Source organism: Ranitomeya variabilis, chromosome 3 (genome assembly GCF_051348905.1).
Source record: "Ranitomeya variabilis isolate aRanVar5 chromosome 3, aRanVar5.hap1, whole genome shotgun sequence".
Taxonomy (NCBI): domain Eukaryota; kingdom Metazoa; phylum Chordata; class Amphibia; order Anura; family Dendrobatidae; genus Ranitomeya; species Ranitomeya variabilis.
In genome coordinates, this window is record NC_135234.1 from 684,300,510 (window position 1) to 684,327,493 (window position 26,984).

Genomic DNA, 26,984 nt, shown 5'->3' on the forward strand with positions numbered 1-26,984 from the left:
TACCCGGCTTATACTCGAGTCAATACGTTTTCCCAGTTTTTCAAGGCAAAATTAGGTGCCTCGGCTTATACTCAGGTCGACTTATACATGAGTATATACGGTAATTATTGAACATGGGTTTTTATCTATAGGAAAAAAGAGGATTCATGTCTGCACGCTGACCGGATAAAATGCAAAAAAAGTTTATTAAGCCATTAGTAGAAAAGATTAAAAAACATCTGACGTGTTTCTGGTGCGACATTTGCTCCCTTAGTCGTTGTCCAATGACTAAGGGCGCAACTATCATGCCAGAAATGCGTCAGGTGTTCTTTAATCCTTTTCTATTTTAAAATGTCTTAAAAGTGGCTTAAAAAACTTTTTTTTTTTTTTTTTGCATTTTACCCGATTGCTGTGTCAACAAGAATCCTCTTTTTTCCTACACTACAGCTGTGTTCACCAGCGGGACCGGCACCCTCCTGTGGACTTATCAAATTCAACCTCAGTCACATACAAGTTTCATTGAAGCTCCCTCACCCTCCTTCTGTTTCTATTTATTATCTTCTGTGAGTCTAGAGTGGGGCTTTATGCTATATAAACTCCTAGGTTCCTGCCTCCAGTGCCAGTTATATTTTTATCTATCTGGTTCACTCCTTCTGTTTCTCTGCTTCCGCTTTGTTAGTTTGATTCCAGTTTCTGACGTTAGCCCATGGTTTTGACTACTCTGCTGTCTGACAGTTATGTCCCTGTTCGTGACCTCCTTGTACTGATTTAACTTCCTTGACCATTCTGTACCACCCCGTTCCATCGGCCAGCAGCCACTACGTGTACCAAACTCAGGAACCCTTGTGTAAGTCCAGATCCCTATATAGGGAATGAAAGGATGAAGGCCAGGGAAACAGAACCCAGATAGTACAACTCCATCCACTATGTAGTGGCCAGTCCCGGTACTGCAGATCAGTTTCTATTAAAGGGAAAATATTTAAATGATGCATAAATATATCGTTTTCCAAAAATAGAAAATGGCTTTTTATGAATTTGGCGGTTGTGGAATCATAAATTTGGTGCCCACAATTTACCTCAGTTTTGTGCTGTGGCGTTGGAAAGTCATTTTTTGGATCAGACTTGCCACTGCACTCCCCATACAACTTCATTAGGTATTTTGGGAGCCGGAGGAGCAGAGCACCAATCTAGGGGGAGAAGGCAGTTACTGGTAAATAGAGGGCACCAGGTAGGATAACAGATGAGAAATGTATATTGGGTGGAAAATCGCTTTAAAGCTATAGGAACTCGTTCATTATCCACTAATGTAGGCAAGGTAGTTTAAGATATGACACTATATTTATCTTGTCTGTTATGAACTGTTTATTCCAGTGGTGATGACAGGAAGTGATGATTATTAATCAATTTCACTCATTAGTGACATCACAGTGACATATAGAGTTTTATTTTTCATCGGTCTCCTTATTCTTTCCCAGGTATATGGATATTTGTAACTTTACTTCCATCCTTAATGTTAAACCTTGAGACAAGAAACAAGCCTCTGGGGCTGAAGGACTACCTGGGCTGGACCTTGTGGTCACTGGGATTTCTCATACAAGCAGTTTCAGATCAGCAGAAGTGGAATTTTAAAGCTGATCCTGATAATGCAGTAAGTGTTGTCCTGAATTCCTGGTCCCACATATTCATCACTGAGTGACCTGACTGGAGCGGCCCCCAGACATAGGGCAGCGGGGTACTCGGTACCGGGTCTCTCGGTACTAGGAATGTCACGGTGGCCTGACCCGGTCCGTGGCCCTGCTAAGGGGCGCCCAATAAAAGGAGTAGGTGGTGGTATAGGTTGCAGTAAATGACAAGAACACAGGGTGGCAGTCTCTTTACCTCTTTACTGAAGGCTTCGGCATCCGCAATCCAGAGTACTGCTAACAGGGCTGGCTGAGACCGGCCGGTCCGAAGGCACATCCAGAGTTCCCTTTGCAGGTGGAAATCAGTTGCCTACCTACTAGCGCCTGGGTGTTGTAGTACTTCCCTGCTGAGCACCACGGGATAGTCCTCACAACTGTCGTGTATGTTTCTGTTCTTTCTCTCTCCGTCCCCCAGATAATATGGATAGGACGCACCCGTATGACGGGATAGGCCTGGAGTTATTTTATAGGGACCCTAGAGACGCCCCTCTCCCACAATTGCCTCCGTTGTCTTCATTAGGTGTAAAAGGTGAGACAGCCAACCTAGAGTTAACTGCCCTGCCGTAGTTCAAAGTAATGCGTAGAGCCTATTACTTCCTCGGCGTTCTGGCTGCCGGCTACGCGCCTCAGAAGGATGTTGCCGATCTCGGGGCACAACTCCTTCTGGTTCTATCGCCTTTGTGCTGTGATCTCGTTTCTCACTTCTCCACAATATACTTCGCTTCGTGTCCTTTCTTAGGATGCCGCCACAATGAGGTGCAGGCACGGCTCCGTAACAATCTGTCGTTTTGCTAGGCCACTGTCAGGATCCCACCCCTGACAGGGACCCCCCTGAATCTTCCCAAGCAACGCTCTTCTCTCACTAGATGTTACCTGGGCGAAACCCAGTCAGCTTCTCCCTAACTTCCTATCCAGCCCCCAGTTTTACCAGAGTGTGAGGAGTGGCCTAATACATAGAACCCTTTGTTCCCCCTGGTGGCCGGAGTGTGAAGTGTAATGTGTGACTGTGATACCTGGTCAGGTGAACTTTTAGTGCAATCAGACGTAACATCGCTCCCCTTAGTGGCAGAGCGACATTACTGAAACGACCAGGACTCTGGGGTGCTGCATGACCATTTATTATGACTGTGTTAGGATGGAAATTTCATAGAAGTGTGTGTAATCCATATATTCTCCTCCGAGTTATAGCAAACAGTAAAAATGATTTGTCACTAATTAGTGATGAGCGAGTGTGCTCGGGTAAGGTTGTCTTCAGCGTGCTTGAATACTATGTTCAACCGCTGTGGCACCATGTCTCATGATTTGTGTGATTTGTCTACAGAACATGTTTAACCCATTACTTGCCAAAATAGCAATTTTCATTTTTTTTTTTTTTTTTTTTAATGACAGATTTTTAATGATTTGGGTCCTAATGAATCAGAAACCTAATTTGCAAAATTTTTAGGGCTTGTTCACACGATCCTTTTTTTGCTGCGGATTTTTCAGTTTGGTAAACCCGCAGTTGAAAACCGCGGTGGTTTTCCCTGCGGGTTTTTGTGCGGTTTCTTCTGCGGATTCCACTGCGGGTTTCCAACTGCAGTTTCCTATTGGTGCAGGTGGAAAACCGTTGCGGAATCCGCAGAAAGAATTGACATGCTACTTCTTTTTTTCCGCAGAAAATCCGCGCTGATTTTCTAGTGGAAAAAAGCAAAGTGGGCACAGCGGTTTTTGTTTTCCATAGGGTAACATTGTACTGTACCCTGCATGGAAAACGGCTGCGGATCCGCAGCTGCAAATCCGCTGCGGATCCGCAGCAAAAACCGCAGCGTGTGAACATAGCCTTACAAGTACGGATTTTTCAGAAAAGGGCATCCCAATATTCAATTAAAAATGACAATGACATGATTTCCTATTTTGAAAACATTCATTTTACAAACACGACGCAAAAAATTGGACCTAATTATAAAAATTATAAAATCATAGCTGCTAGAAGCTAAAGATTAGGCGTCCCAAAAAAAGGACATTGGTAGATAATGGGTTAATAAATTTAGTTTTATTCACAAAAAAAACCACTGAAAAAACACAGCAAAACCTGTTTGCTGTGTTTTTTTTTTTTTTACAACTTGTCATTGCTTTCTATGGGTGAAAAGAATGCTGCAAAAATGCTGAAATCACATGACATGCTGCAGATTTGAAAAAATGTGCAGTGCTCAAATTCAGTCAGGAAAAAATATAGCATAGAGGATTTCTTAAAATATAACTTTTAATAATTTCAATAAAATTTCATACCATAACCCCAATCTAACACAAGATTTAACCTCATTAGGTTAGATGCCTATGAGTAAGAACATAAAGTCCAAAACGCGTCAGGCATGCGGGGGATGTTTGCCCCTTGGGACTATGATATGTATGTTTTTAACTTTTTCAAACAATGGATTAAAAAAAAGACAAAACTTGAATTTTTATGGAAATCACCTGGTGCTGGTTTTTCCTTTTTTGCCCTCATTAGGTTAGGTATCAATAATAAGTCATCATACACGACAATAGCCCAATCAGCCATACTGTACAGGACCAGTCCCATGAAGTGATGCGCATACATGATGGACCATATCAACCCAAGGATAGCCCAATCAAGAATATGTAATAAATACAAAGACCCCAGACTAGGGTAAACTAAATCTACAAGAAAACACAGTAGGACAAATGCAGTATAAAGTGTCATAGTTCATAAATTATACAAAGACATGTGTAGATCTCACCCATTCGAGCCATAGAGATGTCAGACTTCAAGGGTTTCCGTCCATAGTGGTAGACTTGATCAATCTATCTGCCCTGCAGTGTCCCTTCTGTTATCTCCTGCCCTAACAAGGGCAGTACCTTGTGTGGTTCTTATGCTGTTGCCCCAGAAAAAAAATCTCTACCAATGTATTTCTTTCACTTGGGTACTGCCCTTAAGGGCTCGCTCACATTAACGTATAAAACATACCTCTGATGTTACTCCTAAAAAGTTGGACGAGTGGAATCCGGATGTTTCAGCGTATAACGGGGTGGAATAAGCCAAAAGACACAACCGTATAGTCCATAAGTACAATTACAGAAATCTTTATTGATCATTGAACAGGTATGGATAGACAGGGTTTAAACAGGTGGGCAAACAAGACAGCCGTACGATACAGTGGGCAGGTAAGACCAAATACATCATGTGATTAGACAATCCAATATATAGATAATATCTTAGTGAAGAAAAAATGGGGAGCGCACTGACCGGTCTTCTGTAAAAACACTTCTTTATTGAATAAGTAACATCCAGGCGGTAACGGAGGCCGGGGGAGAGAGGGAGCAGGGGTGGACGACGGCCGTTTCGCGCTAGTCCAGCGCTTCTACGGGTCGATTTGTGCTCAGGAGCCAGCAACGGATATAGTGTCCAGAACTGAACACACCCCACCGCTCGATCCCTCCCACAAACCAAAAATACATTAAGCACACAATTAGAAACATTTAAAACAAATAAAAAAGACATTGGAGTGAATGCAACAAAGCGGAGTATACCGCGCACATGGGAAAGCAATACAGTAAAGAAAGTCAAACATGCCGCTCTGCAATAACCAATCATATGCAAGAAACGGGACCAGTACTCTTGCGCCACCTACAGGAAAATCGACATGTCGACTCTATCATTGAAGCCAAGCGGACCCATAGCGCCACTGCGTAGGATCCACCTGGCTTCACATCTCAGCAATAAGTTATCAAGATCGCCACCCTGGATCGGCAGAGCAACTTTTTCCACACCGGCAAAGGTAAGGCAATCCGTCTTACCACCATGCTTGTCCTTCATATGTGTAATGAAACGAGGGACTCCTTTCCCTGTCACCACTGATCTACAGTGCTCCCGGAAACGGACATACATCGGCCGGATGGTTTTGCCGATGTAGAAGTGCCTACAAGGACAAAATATGATATAAACTATATGGTCAGTTTTACAAGTGATGAAATCATTAACTATATGTGACACCGCACCTATTTGGAGACTGCGACCTATGAGATGTTGCTGACAACATGAGCAGTGGCCGCACCTGAAATTCCCCTTAGGGGATGCCCCCATTAGCCAATTCGTACTAGGTTTTGTCACCCGATTTTTCACCAACTTGTCCCGAAGCCTAACGCTTCTTCTATTGGCTATTAACGGCCCTCTTACCGCAACTTCTGCCAGTTCTTTGTCTCTTTCTAAGAGGTGCCAGTTCTTTTTTATCGCCAATCTAATCTGCTGATCCATATTGCTAAATTTAAAGCAAAAGTTAAACCTTTTATTATTCTCCTTTCTCTGGCGGGCCGACTTCCTGATACCTTTCGTTATTCTTTCATCCTTCACTCTATTAAGAGCCGATGTCAGGACTCTCTCCGGGTAACCTCTATTTCTAAACCTGTCCCTCATCTCTTCGGCCTGACATAAAAATCCTTCCTCAGTATTATTCACTCTACTAGTTCTCAAAAATTGGCTGTACGGTACTGCTTGTTTAGTGTGCATAGGATGGTAGCTATTGTAATGCATTATGGTATTAGCTGCTACTGGTTTCCTAAAAAGAGAAGTGCATACCTTACCTTCTCTAATCTCTACCAAAACATCCAGGAATTCAAGACGTTCTCCCCCAAATACTGATGTAAAGGTCATATTCAGGTTGTTGGTACAATTAAGATGTTCAACAAAATTATCAAAAATACTTTTGGGACCATCCCAAATTATTACGATGTCGTCGACATACCTACGGAAATATTTAATATGCTGCAAAAATTTATTATCATCCGAGTATATGTACTTTTCTTCAAAATAACCAAGAAACAAATTCGCAAAAGTGCAAGCTACCGGGGTCCCCATCGCAGTACCCTCCTGCTGCAGGTACCAATCCTCCAAAAAGGTGAAGGCATTATGGGTTAAAATGAATTTCAATCCTTCACATACAAAATTGGTAAACATATCACTCCTATCTGTGGTGCTCAAAATGGTTTTGATAATATCTACCCCAGTAATCTGGGGGATCCTAGTGTAGAGGCTTTCTACGTCAATCGACGCCAACGAAAAGCCCTCCTGCCACTCAAAACCTTGTATGCTATCCAAAAATGAGTTTGTATCTCTAAGATAAGAGGGAATATTTTTCAACAAAGGGCGTAGTAACCAGTCCAAGTACTGGGAGAGGGGCTCTGTAAGAGACCCTATCCCAGACACAATGGGACGTCCTGGGGGACATGTGGTAGATTTGTGCACCTTAGGAATATGGTACCAAAAAAAGTGGTGCGGCCACTGCTCATGTTGTCAGCAACATCTCATAGGTCGCAGTCTCCAAATAGGTGCGGTGTCACATATAGTTAATGATTTCATCACTTGTAAAACTGACCATATAGTTTATATCATATTTTGTCCTTGTAGGCACTTCTACATCGGCAAAACCATCCGGCCGATGTATGTCCGTTTCCGGGAGCACTGTAGATCAGTGGTGACAGGGAAAGGAGTCCCTCGTTTCATTACACATATGAAGGACAAGCATGGTGGTAAGACGGATTGCCTTACCTTTGCCGGTGTGGAAAAAGTTGCTCTGCCGATCCAGGGTGGCGATCTTGATAACTTATTGCTGAGATGTGAAGCCAGGTGGATCCTACGCAGTGGCGCTATGGGTCCGCTTGGCTTCAATGATAGAGTCGACATGTCGATTTTCCTGTAGGTGGCGCAAGAGTACTGGTCCCGTTTCTTGCATATGATTGGTTATTGCAGAGCGGCATGTTTGACTTTCTTTACTGTATTGCTTTCCCATGTGCGCGGTATACTCCGCTTTGTTGCATTCACTCCAATGTCTTTTTTATTTGTTTTAAATGTTTCTAATTGTGTGCTTAATGTATTTTTGGTTTGTGGGAGGGATCGAGCGGTGGGGTGTGTTCAGTTCTGGACACTATATCCGTTGCTGGCTCCTGAGCACAAATCGACCCGTAGAAGCGCTGGACTAGCGCGAAACGGCCGTCGTCCACCCCTGCTCCCTCTCTCCCCCGGCCTCCGTTACCGCCTGGATGTTACTTATTCAATAAAGAAGTGTTTTTACAGAAGACCGGTGAGTGCGCTCCCCATTTTTTCTTCACTAAGATATTGATATATGGACTTTTTCTTGGAGAGGAGCACCGAAGGTTCTATGTTGTGGCACAGCTAAAAAGGTTCGTCTGTGAATTCTATCATCGGCTGCCTGTGTGTTCGTGGGTATTGGGACAGTGCTGCTCGTTTTTTTCTTTATTTGTGCAATATATAGATAAACCAGCCAGTATAATATAGATTCACTGCCAGATGTAGAACAAGTATATACTCTGCACCTATGTGTATCAAGGCAGAGACACCAAAAGTAAATTACACATGCCTTGCTCAAAAGTTACCTGGCAGAGTGCAGCAGTGGAGGCTCCTGACCCCTTATGACACACAAATGACACAGGTTATAATGTAACAAAATAGGTAAAAACCCAGTGGGGAGGGTTTATTGGAAGGATAGGAGGCATCTTAAGTATCAATTATTATGAATTGGTGGATAATGGTGTATAGTAGAGAGTCGCTCAGACTATGGTTTATCTACAGCTACAATGTAATAGTGGTAAACATGGCATTAGATATATGCTGACATATTCCCGATAATCCAATGTTCATTGCAGTAGGTGATGTGGGATGCTTGGTTTCCCTACAGCAAATCACATTAACTACTTAAAGGCAATTACAACTAGAACTCCAATATGATAATTAAAATCTCTATCTCTAATTAGCCTGGGAAGAGCAAAGCAGATTGTTGGGCTTTCTGGAGCTGAGCACCCAGGGCATATACCCCAGATGAACCTTCACGGCTGCTCTCCTAAAACAAGCAAAGTTTTTCTGACAATCAGCTTTCAACTTATAAAAAAGACCCTGGTCCATATGTCAGTTTCTGACAAATAGATGGTATCATGGTGGGGATGTCTTACACTCTGTGGTCTTCTTTTTTTTATAAGCCAGTGCAAATAGCTAGAAACAGGGGCTCAATCTACGGCCATTATTTATTGCTACATGATTGGCTGAAACTGGCAATTTCAGCTGATTCCTATGGGTTCAAAGGAAAAGATCCATGACAATCCATTGATGGCCGATATGGCCATTTTGTATAAAAGAGGGTGCCTTCATTAGGGAAACCATTTTAAATCATTGAAAAAATGGAGCAAAATATTTTTTATTTCTGTGTATATGTAACACCTGCTCCCAAAATTAAAGTAATATTTGAATTCTATAAATCTGATTTTTGAATCTTGTAATTTTTTAAAATATTTCTACTCACTTTCGGTCCGCCATTGTGTACCCACGAACTAGAAATATGCTACATGTAGATGAACGAGACTTAGAAGTCTTCTCTGCACTGTGTGCATTATATGCAACATACTGTCCGGTTGCAGGTACACAGTGCTGGAATACAAGTTAGCTGAAACATAATAAATAATTCTAAATCATATTCAATTACTGTAAGCCAGGATGGGCTCATGGAGGAGTCTGTTTAAAGGGGTATTCTCATATTGTGTTCAGCAACTGAGCTCTGCAGCCTCCTTACTTCCTGGTTGCTGGGGGGAGGGACTCCTTCTTGAGTGACAGTTCTGCTTCAGACATCCTGCTACTGAGCTTATGCTACTGAGACAACTTGTCTGCCATTCGGTGTTCTGAAGTGTACATATAGAAATAAAAGGGTCTTTGAACAAGTGCCTGGCATGGGAAAGTGAGAGCAGTGACTAGAATTGTTCTGGCAAGGGTCGTTCCATGTCAAGTGAACCAATGATTTTTACCTCTATATTTTTAATTATTTTGAGATTTTGTTATTTGGTAATAGTGTGTCAGAGAATGCAAAATTTGAAGAAAAAAAATTCTAAATTTTTTTTTTTTCTTTTTTTAATTGATTTTCAAAGTTTGGAAAAACTACGAATTTCGGTGTTGCCTGCCATTACATTTCTCCTCATAACTCAGGCTAGAAAAGAGATAGTGAAACAAAATATACACCATTCTACTCAGAACCGTATAGGCTTTCACCAGATATGTCACAAGAGCATCGTTGATAATATTTTACCCATGCGAACGCAAAATTTTAAAACGCATTTCCGAAAAAAAATGTTTAATTTCAAAAACTGCACAGGTGCCTGCTATGCTCCTAGCCACATCTGTACCGAAACACAAGCTGGGATCGTGATGGGATCATATTTAAAAAAATAAAACTTACAGTGTCTATTCGAAAAATCTTGATTTCAGATCTGTTCAGCCTGTGGTCTAACAGTGTGGGGTCTATATTTACCAAATAATCCATGATTTTTAGATATTACTGTATTATATTACAGCTTAGAAGCAGGAGAGGACAGAAGAGAAAGCTTTGTTAGGGCTCAGCCTGAGAATGACCAGGGGTGGACCGTGAATGCACAGCAGATGACAGGCCGGCAGCTCGAGCCTCCAGAGGCCAGATTCACACCAAATCTTAACACCCAGGCAACTGTTCAAATGGAGGGAGAAAAATATTCTTAACATCCAGTTTATGTATTGTACAAACCAGGACTACAAAGAGGAGGAGAGTTTCTGATAACATCGGATACAGGAAGCAGAACTCATCACAGGGACTCAGCAATACCGGACTGTCATCACATATAGGGAAACAAATAAAAACAAGGGTTTTTTCCATCATACATGACGGCACCACGAGAGAGGGGATCCGCCCATCAAGGAGAGGAAACCTTCAAGATAAAAGGGGCGGCTCCTCTCTCCACATCGGTTGTTTTACAGACAGCCGACACAGATGCCAGATCTAGGGACAGATCCAGCCCCTCAATAGCATCCCAAAGAGATTCCTCGGAGTCACAGGGGGACTCAGATACAGCTCAGAGGAGGAGGATGCATTTCCAGCAGAGGCTACGGATAGGCTTATAAAAGCCGTTCGCTCTACCATGGGGCTGGTAGATGAGAAGGCTAAAAAGACAGCCCAGGAACTTATGTTCAGTGGTCTACAGAAGAGAAAATGGAGGTCATTCCCTATTAATGAACAATTACAAGAATTGATTAAAAGGGAATGGCAAAAACCTGAGGAGGAGGCGTCCTCATCTTGGGATAGAGCCCCAAAGATTGATGTGGCAGTCTCAAAGGTTGCCAGGAAATCCTCCCTGCCATTCGAGGACCTAGGTTCTCTAAAAGAACCTCTGGACAGGAAAGTGGATAGTTCCCTGAAAACGGCATGGGAAGCCTCGGCAGGAGCACTAAGGACAGCTATCATGGCCACTTGTGTAGCTAGATCCTTCAAAGTCTGGATAGACAACCTGGAGGAACAGGTAGAGCAAAAAGTTCCCAGAGAGACTGTCCTAGAGGCAATACCAACCTTGAGAGCAGCGGCAGTGTTTCTAGCTGAGGCATCGGCATACTCGGCTAGACTGGCAGCAAAATCAGCAGCTTTAGCCAACACAGGACGCCGTGCCGTATGGCTTAAATGCTGGCCAGGAGATACTCAGGCGAAGATGAAGCTTTGCTCTTTACCTTGTGAGGGGAACTTCCTGTTCGGACCAACATTAGACGAGGTATTAGAGAAAGCCGGGGACAAAAAGAAAAACTTTCCGAAACAGCCATTTCAGCCCTTTCGTCGCTCCTTTCGGAAAGGCCAAAAATTCCGAAGACAGCAGTATAGAGACCGAGACAGGAGCAACCTGGACAAGCGACCCAGGGGAGGAAAGGGCTTCTATTTTGGCAAGTCCCCCAGAGATAAGATGGATACCATAAAATCAGTGGTGAAGCTTCTATGTCCCCAGTGTTGCATGTCCGTCCTCGACCTCAAGGACGCTTATTATTACATCCCAATCAGACAAGATCGTCAGTTTCTCAGAGTGGCAGTCCAGATGGGGTCCCAGTTGCGTCACTTTCAGTACAGGGCTCTGCCCTTTGGGATAGCAACAGCCCCACGGGTATTCACAAAGCTGATAGCAGAGGTCACAGCACATCTCAGAGAAAAAGACACTCTGATAATACCCTACTTGGATGACTTCCTGATAGTGGGGAAGAACTTTTCTCACTGTCAGGAGCAGGTCAGGATAGTGATGGACACTCTACAGACACTGGGATGGCAACTAAACCTCAAGAAGTCCAAACTAGAGCCAGCAATGGTCCAGAATTTCTTGGGGATAACGATAGATTCCGTGGCGCAGGAGTGTCGCCTCCCAGAAGAAAGAGGAAAAAATCAAGCAGATGATTATAACAACATTAACAAAACCAGAGATGACTTTGAGAAGGGCCATGTCAGTATTGGGGTCCCTAACCTCCTGCATACCGGCAGTAAAATGGGCCCAGTTCCATGCAAGAGAACTGCAATGGTGTGTGCTGCAGAACGACCTGGAACTTCAGGGGCAGCTAGAGCAGAAGCTCACCCACTCTCTGTTCTCCAATCTCTCAGATGGTGGTTACAGATAGTCATCTCCGAGAGGAGTCCCCTGGACATACACAGCCTCCAAAGTAATCACAACGGACCCCAGTCCATGGGGGTGGGGAGCTCACTCAGACACACTATGGGTCCAAGACCACTGGGCTCAAGGGGAGAAAAATCTATCCTCAAACGAGTGGGAGCTCCTAGCAATAGAAAAGGCGCTAGAGAGATTACTTCCACACTTGATAGGGCATCATGTGAGGGTCCTATCGGACAACCGGACAGCGGTCGCATACGTGAACCACCAGGGGGGCACCCATTCTCGGTCACTGATGCACATAACCACAAGACTCATGTCTCTAGCCAAAAGGCATTTCCTGTCATTATCGGCCCTGCATATTCGAGGTGTGGACAATATAAAGGCAGACTTTTTAAGCAGGAACCACCTGAGGCAAGGGGAATGGTCCCTAAAAAAGTCCGTTTTTCAACAAATAGTACACATGTGGGGAAGACCCAGGGTAGACCTCTTTGCCTCAAGAGCCAACAAGAAAGTTCAAAGATTCTGCTCCCTGAACCCAGCAGACAGGCCGTTGGCAGTAGACGCCTTCAGTATAGCATGGACGTCAGGACTCCTGTATGCCTTCCCACCGATATGTCTAGTTCCAGTAGTTCTGAGAAAGATCAGGGAGGACAAGGCCAGGGTAATTGTCAAAGCTCCCTTCTGGCCGAAAAGACCATGGTTTTACTGGCTGAGAGTGATGTCACTGACGGACCCGTGGGTTCTCCCGGAAGACCAGGACCTTCTAACGCAGGGTCCCTTCAACCACCCGCAGAACTCCGGGCTTCATTTGACAGCCTGGCATTTGAGCGGTCGTTACTAGAGAAAGAAGGGTTCTCAGCTGGGTTAATATCCACCTTGCTCAGCAGCAGAAAACCAGTAACGACCAAGATCTATGGGAGAATATGGAAGAAATTCCTCTCCAGCTCAGGGCCAATACGGGAAGGGGAGGTCCCGATAGTGGCAATTCTGGAGTTCCTGCAAAAGGGCTTAGATCTGGGGTTAGCTGTTAGTACCCTCAAAGTACACATTTCAGCCTTAGCAGCCTTATTCAACTGTGACCTGGCAAGCAATAGATGGGTGATGAGGTTTATCCGAGCCTGTAGTAGAGCTGACTCTGTTCCATCCCCTACTCCTCCACCATGGGATCTAAACTTAGTGTTGACAGCTTAAGCAGAAAGCCCCTTTGAGCCGTTAAATACAACCTCAGATAAAGTACTAACATTAAAAACAGCTTTGTTAGTGGCACTTACATCGGCCCGTAGGGTGGGGGATTTACACGCATTGTCAGCTGACCCCCCTTACACGCAAATTATGGACGATAGGGTTGTATTAAAATTAGATCCGGCATATCTCCCCAAAGTGGTATCGAGATTCCATAGGGCTCAGGACATAACCCTACCCTCTTTCTGTCCCAATCCTAGTAACAAGAAAGAGGAGAGACTCCATTGCTTAGATGTCAGGAGATGTATCCTACAGTATCTAGAGATGACAAAATCCTGGAGGAAACAGAGGGCTTTATTTGTTTCGTTCCAGGGGTCAAGGAAGGGCCTTAAAGCCTCAAAACAGACTATAGCTAGATGGGTGAGAGAGGCCATTATTCTAGCGTATAGTAGTGCAGGCAGGGTTATTCCACAGGGTCTGAAAGCCCATTCCACGAGGGCCATGGCGACGTCATGGGCGGAGAGAGCAGATGCTACCATCGACCAAATCTGTAAGGCGGCCACTTGGTCCTCTCCGTCTACATTTTTTAAACATTATAGGCTAGACCTATCTGCTACCTCTGATCTCACATTTGGGAGAAGAGTGTTACAAGCAGTGATCCCTCCCTAAAGAGAATACAATCTCTGTAACTCTCTCGTGGTGCCGTCATGTACGATGGAAAAACAGGGGTATTACATACCTGGTAATGTGTTTTTTCATGAGACATGACGGCACCCTTATATTCCCACCCTTTTGATCACGTCATTAGTTGGGTGCATTATTTGTATTATACACTCCCTGGGGTATCGGTGAATAGAACCGTATAGGATGTATTATTTATGTGTACACTAACCAGCGGAGTTCCTCTCGCACTCTGTAAAACAACTGATGTGGAGAGAGGAGCCGCCCCTTTTATCTTGAAGGTTTCCTGTCCTTGATGGGCGGATCCCCTCTCTCGTGGTGCCGTCATGTCTCATGAAAAAACACATTACCAGGTATGTAATACCCGTGTTTTTCATTCAGCAAAGACAGTGAAGTCCATGAAGTGGTAGAAGGCGACACAAGATTGGCAATGGATGACATAACTGGTGATGAGACCTGTGAATATGATTGGCGCTGGTGGCGGCTACTGTACTCTCCAAAGATTGTGAAAATGAAGAGGTAGAAGTGACTTTTCTGCACCTTCTGGTCCAGCGCCGTCCTTTGTGTGTCCAAGAAAACTAGACATTGTAAAAGTTACAAAACTCAGATATTAACTCAGGTGGAGCCGAGCACCATGACAGGCCGGACATACTCTGACACAAAAGGACATGGCCATTGCTAGTGAGCGCTTATGGACAAGATCACATTTCACCCACTAGAAGGGACACATTGATGATAAAAGGCCAGTGTAACAACCTACTATTGTTTGATTAGTTTATATTTTATAGAACGAGGATTTAACTCCTGTACTATTCTTCTTAAACACTTCAGAAATGACATGTTTAGTGAGATAATAGAAAAAAAATGTTACGTGTATAAATAGGTGGTAAAAATATTGGTTCTTTTAATCTTGTTTTTAATATATAATTAGGATTATTTAGAAAATCACACTTGATGATATGATCACCTTTTTTCTTTTGGCTTGTTCAATGCATTCAGGTTGAAAATGCTGAGCAAGTTGTGTTAGGCCTCTTTCACACGTCAGTGTCTCCGGTACGTGTACTGATAGTTTTATCACGTACCGGAGACACTGACACACGTAGACCCATTCAAATGAATGGGTCTATGCACATGTCTCCATGTTTTCACGGACCGTGTGTCCGTGTTGTGTGTCCGTGTGTCATCACTGTAATGAGCGGTACCACATGACCGCTCACACAGGACAGGCTGCCGGCGCTGAGAGGAGACATCACAGGAGCTGGGTGAGTATTTCTCTGCAAGCGGGCGGGCTCACGGAGGATGGGAGGCGGGAGGTGACCCCCAAACTTTATTGTTATCAAAAAAACAAACAAATTTGATCTTTCATTCCTTCTCTCCTGCAAGCGCTGCTTTCAGCCGAGCAGGACAGAAGGGATGAATGCCGGCTTCAGCACCACAAGCAGGGGACAGCGTTTACTGTAGCGCTGTCTCTCCTGCACGGTCCGTGTGGACCTCAGGCGGCACACGGCTTCCGCACGTGTGCCACACTGATGTGCCACATGAGCACACGGATAACTCCGGTACCGGAATTATCTGGACGTGTGAAACTGGCCTTATGATGATTAAGATGTATTTATTCTGGCACTTCGGTATTTGTTTTTTTGTGTTTCTTTATTGTTGCATATAAATGTTGAATTCAATAAGTTGTAATTTGAAAAGAAAAAATGAAGAAACTCTCACAAACAAAATCAAATGATTCAAGGCTTAAAAAAAAAAAAAAAAAATTGATAGGTCCCAAGTTGAATCCCTGTACAAGTATAAACAAGAACACAAGTAACGCACATGCATTCTTTCACAATTATAAAACTTACGTTTTTTTCACAATTGTGCATCAAAATTTTAAATTTGATTTCTCCAAAACAAAATATAAAAGAAACATAGTCTTGTGATATATCAAATGAAAGCCGGTACCGTTCTGAGAAAAATGATGCCTCTCCCACCTCTTTATCTTAATTCTAGTCTGAGATATGATAAAAAATGTAAAGCCATACCAGGCCAAAATCCGCACTTTTTCAAAACTTTCCAAATCTGTAAAAAATTAACTGATGAAGAAAAAAAATTCTAAACTTTTAATTTGTAATTAACTAAAGCTGTACTTCATAAAAACAAATAAAAAAAATCAAAAGACGTCAGATAAAAAAAATATTCATATTTGGATCACTTGATATGGAATGACCCACAACTGTCAATGGTGGGGACCAGGAGATTGTGATTATGCAGGACATCAGATTCAGATAATTGTCTGGAGAGAGCTGACTGGGATCTAAGGAGTTAACTATTCAGCCTGGACTGTAACTACTGTGGATACTTGACCAGGCTCTGATGGTTGACTTCTTTGCCAACAAGCTGCACACTAAGTAAGATAAAAGCTCTAATATCAGGAGAATAAAACACAGATAGAAAAAGAAAGTCAATTGCAAACTTGCTTATTTCCATGCTGTCTAAAGAAATTTCATAAGGTATACCACTTTAAGGCCCAGTGGTACATCGAAACCCTGATGCAATCTAAATGCTCAAAAAACATGATGCACTTTATGTATTGCTGGATTGTTATTTATGTGCAGCTGGTGGCTAATTCTTGTATTAACAGCGTCGGACAAGTTCATTATGCTTTATATAGTTTATTAACTTGCCATTTTACTGCCAGTTTCTTATCCTTTAGGCATCGCTGTTGCACTTATATTCTAATTACTTTAACTGGCTCATATAGGTCACCAGTCCGGTTTATGGTATTTTTACCATTGTGTATTGTATGTGATTTTTAATTTTAAGAAAATATTGTTTAGAGTATTATACACAATGGCGTTTGTAGGTTACTACATGTAAAGTTTGCTCTGATACGTTGCTGGACAAGTAATGAATAAACTAAAGCAACATGACATTTTGGAATCTGTTTAATTTCTATAGGGCAAATTTATCCAAAGTGGTCTGTGGGCATACAGCCGTCATCCAAACTACCTGGGGGAGATCCTGCAGTGGAGCGGCCTGTTTCTGTCTGCCTCATCAGTTCTAAGTGGTTACCAGTATCTGAGCCTCCTATCACCAATATTTGTATGGTTCCTACTCAATTATGTCAGCGGTATTCCCATTCTTGAGGCACAAGCAAAGAAAAGATGGGGCGAGGACCTAGCGTATAAGAACTATATCCAGCAAACACCTGTTCTCTGGCCATTGAAATTCTAACCTCTGCCTCCAGAAGCAATGAACATCATATTGTTGTCCAGTTTGTTTTTTGCGCAATGACAGTATGAAAAAAATATTTCTAGAGAAGTCTTCCTTCCATTACGGAATAATAGTTTCCTTTTTCCCCATAAGTCAACAAATTGTTAAATAAAATCTTTGAAGAATAAGAAGTTTTGACCTTTTGGCTTAAAAATCTTATCTTGAACTGGGTGGAAGGATGACATTTGGGCAAATAAATCATAACAGGAATGATGGAAATAAAAATGTAATCTTTCTTCAGGGGCTACCTGTTGTATAAAGCCCCTAAGTTTCAGTCTTTAGTTATGTACTCTATAATAAAATACAAGCTCTGAGGTTGAAGGTAATTTCTTCTTCCACACTTAATGAAGCACACTCATCAAAATTTGTATCCTCTTAATATATTGCAGTCATCATATTATATAGCACTGTGTACTTACAATTGCTCATTTTGCCTTTCTACCAAGTTCATTTTTCTCTTCTCTATGTAGAAACAGGAAATCTCTCTTTTCCCTGAATAAATCATTCCCCTCGTCATATCCTGACCCAGCTGCTCGCTCCTCTCTCCTGCCAGAGACTTTTGCAGTTACTCATGACTCATACAGGGAAAATTGACCTCTTGTTTCTACATAGAGCTTAGAATGATTCAGCTAGTAAGTTTATATCACGTGATGTAATAGACCTATTGAAAAAAGAGAATAATGAACTGGGTAAAAAGATAAAATGAGCAAGTGTAAGTACACAGTGCTATATAATTAGAGTGCAAAATATTAAGAGAATAAAAACTTTGATGGTAGTACTTAAGCGCTGGGGGTCATATGATGCAAAAATCTCATTCTATAAAAATGAGCAACAGTAAGAAAATTCAAAGCAAATGAGATGAGCAAAGGATGAGTATCCAGGAGTATAGAAATGATTTATACAGTGGAACCATGGAAGATCCAAGCTTGTAGCTGCTTAAAAAATGCACCCAATGACCGCTATCTGAAAGCAGTCTAAGGTGCCAAGAGAACTTTTAAAGGGTTTTCTACAATTTACCAATTGTAGAAAGTATTGGGCTGTACCTCTTAATTATTGAATTTAGGTTTTGAATTCAGTGCCACTGCAACATTTGCAAAATAATTTTCTTTTTTTTTTTCTTTTTAATTACCTTTGGCTCAATCTTGAGCCTTGGCAACTTGATGCTTGAACGAGCTGTCGGTAGATCGATCTTGTGCAAGCCTAGATAGGTCCACCAGGGTCTTCCCTGCCATTATCTTGATAGTATCAAGCCATGAGGTTGCCGGTCTTCCTCTTCGCCTTGTTCTTTCTACTCTTCCGACCACAATGTCCTTTTCTTCTTGTCCTAAACAATAGATAATTCTAAAGAACTCACTGAATTTGACTGCGGTCCTGTAATAGGATGCCAACATTGTAAAATGTCAGTTCAGGACATTTTTTTTCTCTTCTAAATATTCCAAGATCAACTGTAAGTGGTATTACTGAAAGTGAAAGCCTTTAGCGACAACTCAAAGATGACTTGGTAGACAATGTAAAGATACAGAGTGGGACACGGAGTTCTGAGACGTTTTGTGCTGATAAAGTGAGAGTCCAAACCTCCTCTGGCAGTAACATCAGCATAAAAATTGTGTGTGGGGAGTTTCATGGTTGAGTAGATGCAGACATGACGCTCTGTGGAGTGATGAATCACACATTCGTATCTTGCATTTTGGTGAATCCCAACAGTGGTCATTGGTGATTTGCACTTCATTATGAGTCAAAAATAAACTGGATTGAAATCACAGATTAACACTTAATATAAAGATGCCTAAAATAAATGCAGCACTGCAACATAAATTGTAACCTTGTAGGTTATAAATCCATAGTTGTGCTCGCCAGGACTGCGGAGTTTCAGTCTGTGTCCATTTTGGTGGAGCCGGTATAACATGGACCGACTCCTAAAATATATAATTTAGGTACAGTAGTACAATGCAGGCTGTGCTGTAAATGTTTTCATATAATTTGGTAAAGTTAGGAAATGTCCTATAAATGTCTGTTCCTGATCTCAGGATCTCGGCTGTTAGTGGACATGAATCTGTGCTGCACTTTATGCACATGCTCAGTAGTGACCAGTGCTGGGGAGTCAGAGGAGTTGGAGCTTTGGCTTACCGACTCCACAGCCCTGGCGCTCGCGTTGTCCAGTTCCAGTCCAATGCTCTAACAATACATCAAAAGGGAAAACTGCAGCACTCCAATAAATGCCAATTAAAAAAGGTCCTCTTTACTAATCAAATGCAATAAAAAACAACTAATTTCAACTCTGTATTTGCTTGAGGAGAAAAACTCTTATGGAGTTGAAATGATGCAGTTTTTTTTGGGGGGAAACTGCATTTGAATCTATTGCATATGTTGGAGTGCTATGGGTTTTCATTTCTTCTGATAGACTGACCTCATCATGGTCTATTATATTTTGGCACGGTTGCTGTACAGAGGTATAAAGAAGACCTAACATACATGCCAATCACAGCCCAGACAGCAGGGTACTGACCCCTATAGACCCTATAATGGTTGTTCTCTTTGAAACCAGAGCAGAAATCTTATTCAAAAGTGACACCAGAGAATGACTTTAATTTCCAGGTCATGGTTTGATTTGAGAGAAATGTTCCTTAAGCAATGCAGAGGAATACGTCAGATGTTGGATCTGGCTGCGCTCTCTAACACTCCTGTACTAAATATTTAAATTCATCTAAATGGACAGTTCGGGCCCACTGGCATTTTCTTCTGATGCACATGTGGTAAATGATTTACATCAATTGCATTAAGGGCCAAAAAAAAAGAGAAGATGATGGGATAATGCAAACCTAAATGACTGCATCTGTTTGTAAGGGGTTTTGGAGAAGTTTGCCGCTAATGGTGCTGAGCTGATGCCAAATTGATGGGTTTTTGGCTTCTATCTCTGCTATACAGGCCAGAGGTTAGACTTCAATCTGTGATTATCAGCACAAAGAAACTGCGACTTTCCACTATCATCACATCTGTTCCACAAGGATCTCCTCCATTTGCAGAGATTGTGGCAATAAGTCTTCAGCCCTATAGCTAGTTTATCAGTCTGGTGTATAATTAATGCTGTTTTATACAGCAGCCATTACCCAGTGTGCTAAACTACAGAGTTTTCTGACAGCTGGAGAACCATGTTGCCTATGGCCCACACTTTGATTAATAGTCTTTCCTAGACATTAAGTCCCAGATCTATCATTGCCTTTGCGCCAGTTTTTTGTCTACTTTTGCTTCCACTTAATTCATTATTCTATTTGCACCTTTTTTAAATGTACTTTATATGCGCTAGCCTGTTTTGTTTGTTTTTTCGTTTTCCACTTATGGGCAGAGTTTAGCGATTCTAGATGATTTCCCCCATTCATGAATTGACACAAAAATTGATGCAACTCTACTCCAGTCCCCCCTTGATGTATTTTTTAGTATTCCAGCATTTTAGATCACTTTTTGCACTTTTTTTTTTTTGCATGAAATGTACAACTTTTGGTGTCAAAAATCACAAAAACGGTTCAAGATAAAAAAAAATAATAATACTTGACTTGGTGCTGAGTTTATGAATAACAATGGGCCATTTTGAAGAATATGGCAACAAAAACAGCAAATAACACGAAAAAAACCCGAAGGAAAGTGACTTAACAAAATCTGTATATGATTGATCTGTTGCCTAAGAGAAAAAAGAATTAAAAAAAAAATCATCCTGTTCCTTTATCCAGAACATTCGTCTGTGTCCAGTGCTAGCGGGAGGCCGGTTCTCGTGTGCGATTCTTAGGAGCTGGTTTGCACAATATATGGAATCATTCCGCCACTCCGTACCACCAGCACTGGAACCTTTAGACATTGTGAGGAAAATGAGACGTTCCCCAGGAAGCCAAGAAGGATGAATTCAGACATTCATACAAAGGAGCCTGAGATTGGACCACAATGCATAGACAGGCCTCAGCTCTCCCGGCCCAAGTGTGACAGCGTCATAGAAATATGAAGCGGTCACTCAGGTTGGTAGACCTGCGGCCAGACCGTGAATTGAGGTCTGATCTCTGACGTCTGGATGCGCCCTAACACTGAGGGAGATATATCTTGCCAATTGCACCAGTAAACTGTATTTATTCCCATTCATTTGTTTTAGACACTTTCTATGCATTCTCCAATAATAGAGCATGGTTTAACAGAAAAAGGCAAGATCAGATCAGAATGTGACAATGCACCAATATTTTGATAAAGTCCTGGCACAATATAAGATCACTAATAGGTGGTGTATGTTTAGTCCAAAGATGCATCAAATGCATGAAATAGCATGAGCCATTATGATAAATCTGGTGCATTTTAAGATTGTCTCCTTTGTATTGATAACATGGTTCAATGTTTAAAGGGAACCTGTCGCCTGAATTTGGCGGGACCAGTTTTGGGTCATATGGGCGGGGTTTTCGGGTGTTTGATTCACCCTTTCCTTACCCGCTGGCTGCATGCTGGCCGCAATATTGGATTGAAGTTCATTCTCTGTCCTCCGGAGTACACGCCAGCGCAAGGCAATATTGCCTTGCGCAGGCGTTTACTCCGGAGGACAGAGAATGAACTTCAATCCAATATTGCGGCCAGCAAGCAGCCAGCGGGTAAGTAAAGGGTGAATCAAACACCCGAAAACCCCGCCCATATGACCCAAAACTGGTCCCGCCAAATTCAGGTGACAGGTTCCCTTTAAATACAAAGAGCAATTTTCCCCCCCAAAATATCAGTTTTGTATGGTCTAATAGAATAAATTAAAGTGTAATGAAATCTATGACAGATGTAGGTATTGTACAAATCTGTACAGAGCTGTAATACTCGTGTATAAGCCTGTATTGCATGCCAAAAGCACCGAGTCCCACGTACGTAAGATGATGGCGGTATACAACTTCCTAGGTGTATGGAGGTAGAGGGGCATCTCTGCACTGCTGCTGGGCTTATCTTACCTGAGCGCCTCCAATTTCACAGGAATATAGATATGTCTCCTCCTGCACAACTAGTTAAACCCCATATCCGTTTCTGATCTGATTTGTGGATAAAAGTCACCCATTCAAGTGAAGGGATCTGTCAAACACAGATGGATGTGGTGGAGACACAAGGGTCAGTGGGCGCTCTCGTCTGCTGGCCTGGCTGTCTTTATTAAAACCACATGGACCCACATTGTAGTGCCCAGGACATTACGCTCAGCTCGGGTTACTGGACACACGCACCTGTAAATTAGGACGACTTTCATGGCTACAGAAATGGCAAACATATGGACACTAATGTGGTTTAGGCACACTGTGAGGCTCAGAAGGGAGAGGGGCATTTTGATTTGGGAGTGGAGAATTTGCTGAATTTATTTTGAGGAGAGCAATTTAGCTTTTCTAGAGCCTTTGTACTACCTCTATTTCCATTGACACATGACAGACCCGAGTGTGGGGACCTGCCTTTTTTGTGGATTGAGTTGAAGCTTTTCTTGGGTATATTTTACATGACATTTGGATCACATTTATCCAGCGCTCTACGCTGAGCAGTTACATTGGGGTAGCCATCTAATCTGTGAATTAGTTGATTCATCAGATGAAACGCCCGACAGATCCAATCGCAATAATGAAGCAGCAGAGTTACTCTGGACTCTGTCTGGTCTCTGTTCAGCAGTGTCCTTTTCAGAACTGCACAAAACTGTGGCCATCCGCACTTTTATGCACGCTTAAAAAGACGGACACCGCCCAATCATAGGCCAGATGGAGTCCACATTCTCCATCTGCCTCATTATGTGGAATCTTTTGCCATGGTTGAGTCTGAATAAGGTATTTCAGAGAGATACACAGAACATCCGGTTTTATTTTATAAGCTGTTCCTCGTGCGGTATACAGTGGCATGTAAAAGTTTAAGCACCCTGGTCAAAATTACTGTTATTGTAAACAGTTACGTAAATTGAAGATTAAATGATCACTAAAAGGCCTAAAGTTAAAGGGTGTTGTAAAGGCTTTCTGTATAACTTGTGTGTGTGTACATAGGCTGCAGAATGCTGACAGTTTGTAATATACTCAGTCAGAATTCTGCATGGTATCCTAGGTATCACACTTAGACGTGAGCAGTAGTGATGAGCGAGTATACTCGATGCTGAGGTTTTCCTGAGCATGCTCGGGTGATCTCCGAGTATTTGTAACTGCAGGGAGATTTAGTTTTCCTTGACACAGCTGCATGATTTATGGCTGCTAGCCAGCCTGAGTACATGTGGGGGTTGCCTGGTTGTTAGGGAATCCCCACATGTAATCAAGCTTGCTATTAACTGTAAATCATGCAGCTGAGGCAATGAAAACTACCATAAATCTCTGAGCTGCTACAAATACTCAGAGACCACCAGAGTGTACTCGGGGAAACCCGAGCAACGACTATACTCACTCATCACTAGTGAGCAGCTCTCCCCTGATTGTGACTCCCCGGCTATTTACCTGACTTGCAGAGACTGGTCCTAATGTCAAAACAGATATCATACCCTCAGTCTTTGCCATACCCTCCCCCTGCCTCATGCTCCAACCTCACCGTGCAGCACACAGTGCAAGGCAGCAGGGGAATGACTCAGTTGATCAGACTAACAAGGAAGAAAAAGGTTTCTACATAAGTATAATGTGCTCTGTGTATCCATCCTTCCCTCTCTCATTCATTCCTCTCATTCATTCATCCCTTCCTCATCCATCCAATTTTCCCTCTTCCTTCCACCCCTCACTCATCCTTCCCTCTTCCATCCATCACTCCCTCAACAGTCAGTCATCTATTCCTCATCCATCTATCTAGTCTAGAGTTTTGGAGTCACACGCAGAGCGACCCGGAAGTGGCTGTGGGCAAAGTCTATGACGTGTCAGAACGAGGCTCCATCGAGTTTGTCGGATTGGCTGGACTATATCAGATTAGGTGGACTACGTCTGACTTGCGTGGGATATATATATCTCTATATATTTATCTATCTATATATATCTTTATCTCTCTCTCTATATATCTCTCTCTCTCTCTCTCTCATATATATATATAATTTTTTTTTTTAAGTAAAGTGAACAAGAGTTTTTATTTCAAGAAAGTATTTTTGTGCGTTTTTCCTTATTATTACTGGGCTAGTAATGGGGGTGTCCGAAATATGCCTCTCCACTACTAACCACAGGGCTTGATGTAAACAGACATTACACAGCTAATATCAACCCCAAGTACCATTACCCAGATTGCCCTGGTGCAGTCGTAACGGGGAAGAGCTGTGCAAAGCACCAGAATTGGAGCATCTAATGTGTTACTATGTTCTGGGGCAACTGCAGGCTGGTATTTTTAGGTTGTGAAGGGTCAAATAACCAGGGACCTTCCCAGGGTGATAACCAGCCAAGATAAGCAGACAGCTGTGGGCTGATATTATCAAAAATAGGGAGGGGTCCCCAAGTGATTTTTTCTATTTATTTATTTGGTTACTACAAAGCTGCACAATAAGCCCCACCCGCCAGGCACTAAAGGGTGCAATTTTATGTCATGTGGTTGTGCAGTTAAATATCTGCCAAATATCTATCATCCATCTCTATATATATCACTATGTTTGCAGATCTTTAAAGGGAACTTGTCACCAGAAAAAAATACTATTAACCTGCAGATATGGTGTTAATGCTTGGGAGAAAATTATCTTTATTCTCCCCACAGCCTTCCGGTCTCCTGACGCGGCACTGCTTCACCGCAGTCACCTTTCCAAGAATACAGAGAGGCTACTGTAACCAAGTCCCAGAACACTGCTGGGAAAATATACTTTTTTTTCTCCCTTCAGCTTTTGGGTAAATGCAGGCATCGGGAAGGTTAATAATGCTATTATCCTGCAGATTAACCCTATATCTGCAGGGTGAGTGTTTTTTTTCTGGTGACTGGTTCCCTTATACACATGAAAATTGGTAATTTTTTTTATTGATTTTATTCTGGTGTGTGTCACATGGATGGCACACACATTACACAGATGATAAAAATGGGCCGTGCCACACTTTCACATGTACATGGAAAGGAGGCCTAAGATGTATTGTGAGGTTCTGCAGCAGCTGAAGTGTATTAAGAGGCATATATGTAGATACAAACACACATACATCACTATAGACTGAGGTTCTGCAGTATCTGAAGTGTATTTGGAGGTTATGTAGATACACACATACTTTTACTCTTGGAGAAGTGTTTCAAGTGGGGTACCACAAGGCTCTGTCTTGGCCCCAGTGCTCAACATATTTATAAATTATCTAGTTAAGGGAACTGAAGGTAAACTGATCAAATTTGCAGACGATGCAAAGCTAGAAGGGATAGCTAACACTAGAGAAGACAGAGAAAGGATTCAGAAGGATCTAGATAAGCTTGAACAATGTTCTAGCGCCTAGTGGAATGGTATTTAACAGACAAATGCAAAACTGTACATCTGGACAAGAAAAACGAAAATTACATCTGCAGAGCGGTAGAAATAGAAGTAAGCAACAGCATGGGTGAAAAAGACTTGGGTATACTAATACATCACAGACTGCAATTCAAAAAGACATTGAAATATTGGAGCAAGTTCAGAGAAGAGCTACCAGGATGGTGAGCAGACTGCAAAGTGTGCCCTACGAGGAACGGTTAAAGGATCTGGGAATGTTTAGCTTGCAACAAAGAATGCTAAGGCCTCTTTCACACTTTCGTTTTTTTTACAAACAGTCACAATCCGTCAAAATGTTGAAAAGATGGATCCTGTGCAGATTGTAAAAAACTGATGCACTGGATCAGTTTATTTGACGGATCTGTCAATGCAGTTGCCGGAATTTAAGGCTATGTGCACACGTTGTGTTGTGTATGCGTTTTCGCTGCGAAAATGCATGCACGATCCATTGAATTCAATGGGATACTCACCTTCCCACGGCCCCCCCACTCCTCGCGATGCTCCCGGCAGCTCCCGTTCCCAGTGATGCTTTGCAAGACAATGACCTGTAATGACGTAACGGTCTCGCGTGTTGCTACATCATTTCACAAAGCATCACTGGGAGCGGGAGCTGCCGGGAGCATTGCGAGGAGCGGGAAGGCTGCGGTGGCCGCCGAAAGGTGAGAATATCACGATTTTTTATTTCTTAATTATTTTTAACATTATATCTTTTTACTATTGATGCTGCATAGGCAGCATTAATAGTAAAAAGAGAGCGCGAGAGAGAGTTTCCCTGACTGGAAACTCTTCCGCGCATGCTCAGATTCAAAAGACTGAATCTGTCACTGGTTTCAGTCTTTTGACAGACAGCGACGGATCCTGCACCCATAGGCTTCCATTATAGCCAACAACAGACGCCGCAGGATCCATCGCTGTCCGACTTTGACGTACAAAAAACGTTCCTCTGTGCGTTGTCTCCGCCCGGCGGACAGCGATTTTATGACGGATCCAGCGCACAACGGACGAAACGGAAGGCCATCCATCACAATTCGTCGCTAATACAAGTGTATGAGAAAAAAACGGATCCAGCAGAAACATTTGCTGGATCCGTTTTTTTCTTAAAACTACGGATTGTGACTGATGGCAAAAAAACAAAAGTGTGAAAAAGGCCTTAGAGGAGACTTAATAGCTGTCTACACATCTGAAGGGCTGTCACAGTGTAGAGGGATCATCTTTCTCATTTTCCCATGGAAACACAAGAAGCAATGGAATGAAACTGAAAGGGAGAAGATACAGATTAGATATTAGAAAAAACTTTTTTGACAGTGAAGGGTGATCAATGATTGGAACAGGCTGCCACGAGA

General features: G+C 42.5%; 1 protein-coding gene across 1 annotated transcript in view; it reads left to right on the forward strand.

The window, feature by feature from the left end:
* Positions 1-17,339, forward strand: part of LOC143817014 (uncharacterized) — a 51,058-nt gene extending 33,719 nt beyond the window's left edge. The window contains exons 4-5 of the mRNA XM_077298057.1: positions 1,455-1,627; positions 16,911-17,339. Of these exons, the coding sequence (XP_077154172.1) occupies positions 1,455-1,627; positions 16,911-17,186 (449 nt within the window). The 3' untranslated portion in view covers positions 17,187-17,339. The remainder of the gene's footprint in view (positions 1-1,454; positions 1,628-16,910) is intronic.
* Positions 17,340-26,984: the final 9,645 nt, after the last annotated feature.